Here is a 2,028-nt window from a genome sequence, read left to right on the forward strand (position 1 = left end):
TCTAGTGCTTTGAGTGTGTCTTGAAATAGCAACTCAAAGCACTATATTGCACAAATCTTTTTTTTTTACAGAAGGTTATCAGGTTTTTATAATTACTAGAGTAATAAATTTTCTTAATACATTTTTCAAGTATTTAATCTTAGAATTTCTAACGCACCTTCCAATTGTACCCCATGATTTATCTACAAAGTAGGCACTAATTACCACATTTTTTAGAAGTTGCTGAAACTGAGATAAATACTGTGCTGGGTGGTGAGGAAACTGAAAAAAAAATTGTCAAGACTAGATTTACTAGCTTAGTTATGTGAACTGAAAGAAAAAGAAATGAGAGTCTTTCAATAGTTCATCATTCAGAATCTCTTACTGTACATATTTTAAGAGGTTTTGAGTCAGTTCCAGTATAGAAATAAGGCCAAAGTCTTCCTGCGAAATTGTCATTGAAAGTATACAGAAGAGATCTATCACATTGTAAAAGGAAATCTCACTCATTTCAAAGTCTAAAAAAATGCCAATCTTACTAGGCATTACTTTTGGCAGAAAATTAGCTTTCTTAGGACCCAATGCAATATAATTACTCTGATTGCATCGTCCAATTCCCCATAATCCATTCTTTACTAGCATTGGTTGATTCTGACTCTTCTTTCTTCTGGGAAGAGAGTCATCACAGACACCCATAACCCATTCAGGCTTGTCTTTCACTTCTTCCCAGTACTGCCTGCCACACCGATATGCATTAGAACCCAGAACAGCTGGGCAGAGATAAAATCTTCCTGGGTTATGAGGTAAGTTTTGCATTGTATTTCCATATCGCACAGTTTTTCTATCTTCTGAGACAAAAAGTTTACGATGTGCTGTTTCAGGATCTAGAATTACATCTACTTGAAATTGCTTGATAATTTTGTTAAGGCCAGAATATTGTGGAGGAAGGACAGTAACCATATTAATCTGAATGAAAAAGGTTCAGGGCATTTTAGGTTATTATATCTGTGATAGATACTCTTAATATCTGCCAGTAATTCCAGTTCTGACTTCACATACTTGCGCTCTGTCTGCTTCAATAGATCTTTTAATAAAGAGGCATGATCTGAAAATCTTGTTAGGTTTTCCTTTAGTTTTGCTAAAACATCCATCTCTTCATCTTGTAATTGCCTAAGAACAGTCTCCTGCTGATTTTGGAGAAACAACCTAAGTTGCTCAAATTCAGACTTGACTTCTTCTCTCCTATGTTTTACCTGTTTTTTCAGTTCCAATGATTTTCTGGTTTGCATAGTTAACATTTTTTCAAATAGTTCCACACTCTCCTTCCATGATTTGATGTAACTCTCCAAATTTTTCCTATGAAAGCGTACAGCCTTTTCTATGGACCAAACACGGTGTTGCTCGTGGGCAGTGGAGGAATTGCACTGCAGACATAAAACCTCCAGGTCATTTTCACAGAAAAAGGTCACAATCTGATTGTGCTTCTCACATACGAGATTTTCTTCCTGCCGCTTCCTCTTGTTGCTTCTTACCTGGAGTAGCTTAGCAGTCTGAGACAAATTACCCAGTTGTTCATTGCTTATGAATTTCCTTTCTGGAGAGCAGAAGTGGCAAACAGGGCAGGGGAAACTATTAATGAGATCCTTCCAGGACACACTGATGCAGGGGCGACAGAAGTTATGCCCACAGCTGATGGTCACTGGGTCTTTGAAGTAGTCCAGACAGATGGGACAGCTAGCCTCTGTTTGCAGGTCTGCCAGGGCTGTTGCAGACTCCATTGAGCTGGTGGTGGGTATAAGGTAATGCTTCTTTTAGCAAAGCCTGGTTCTCTAGAGCTCAAGATCCAGTAGGCAGTGGATATCTTTCCCCAGACCTTGAAAGCTGGCCAGCTTTTTGTTTTGCTGACTTGGTGTGTTGATGACAGTCTCTAACCTTTAGCTCTGTGCCTTTAGTTCCAGAGTGTGCTGCCAACAATGCTTCACAGCCTGTAGCCTATTGAATATTAGAACATTAGCTGGGCTGCTGCTAAGATTCCCACTCAGGGATCTT

The 2,028-nt window shown here is 38.9% G+C and overlaps 1 protein-coding gene across 1 annotated transcript; it reads right to left on the reverse strand.

Annotated features, from left to right (window-relative positions):
- Nucleotides 1-346: 346 nt before the first annotated feature.
- On the reverse strand, nucleotides 347-1,757 carry LOC105856106 (tripartite motif-containing protein 60-like). Its single transcript, XM_012737602.3, is given in 3 exon segments — nucleotides 347-465; nucleotides 468-941; nucleotides 944-1,757. Coding segments are annotated over 3 exon segments (1,407 nt in total).
- Nucleotides 1,758-2,028: the final 271 nt, after the last annotated feature.

This window comes from Microcebus murinus, chromosome 3, assembly GCF_040939455.1.
Source record: "Microcebus murinus isolate Inina chromosome 3, M.murinus_Inina_mat1.0, whole genome shotgun sequence".
In the NCBI taxonomy this organism is placed as follows: Eukaryota; Metazoa; Chordata; class Mammalia; order Primates; family Cheirogaleidae; genus Microcebus; species Microcebus murinus.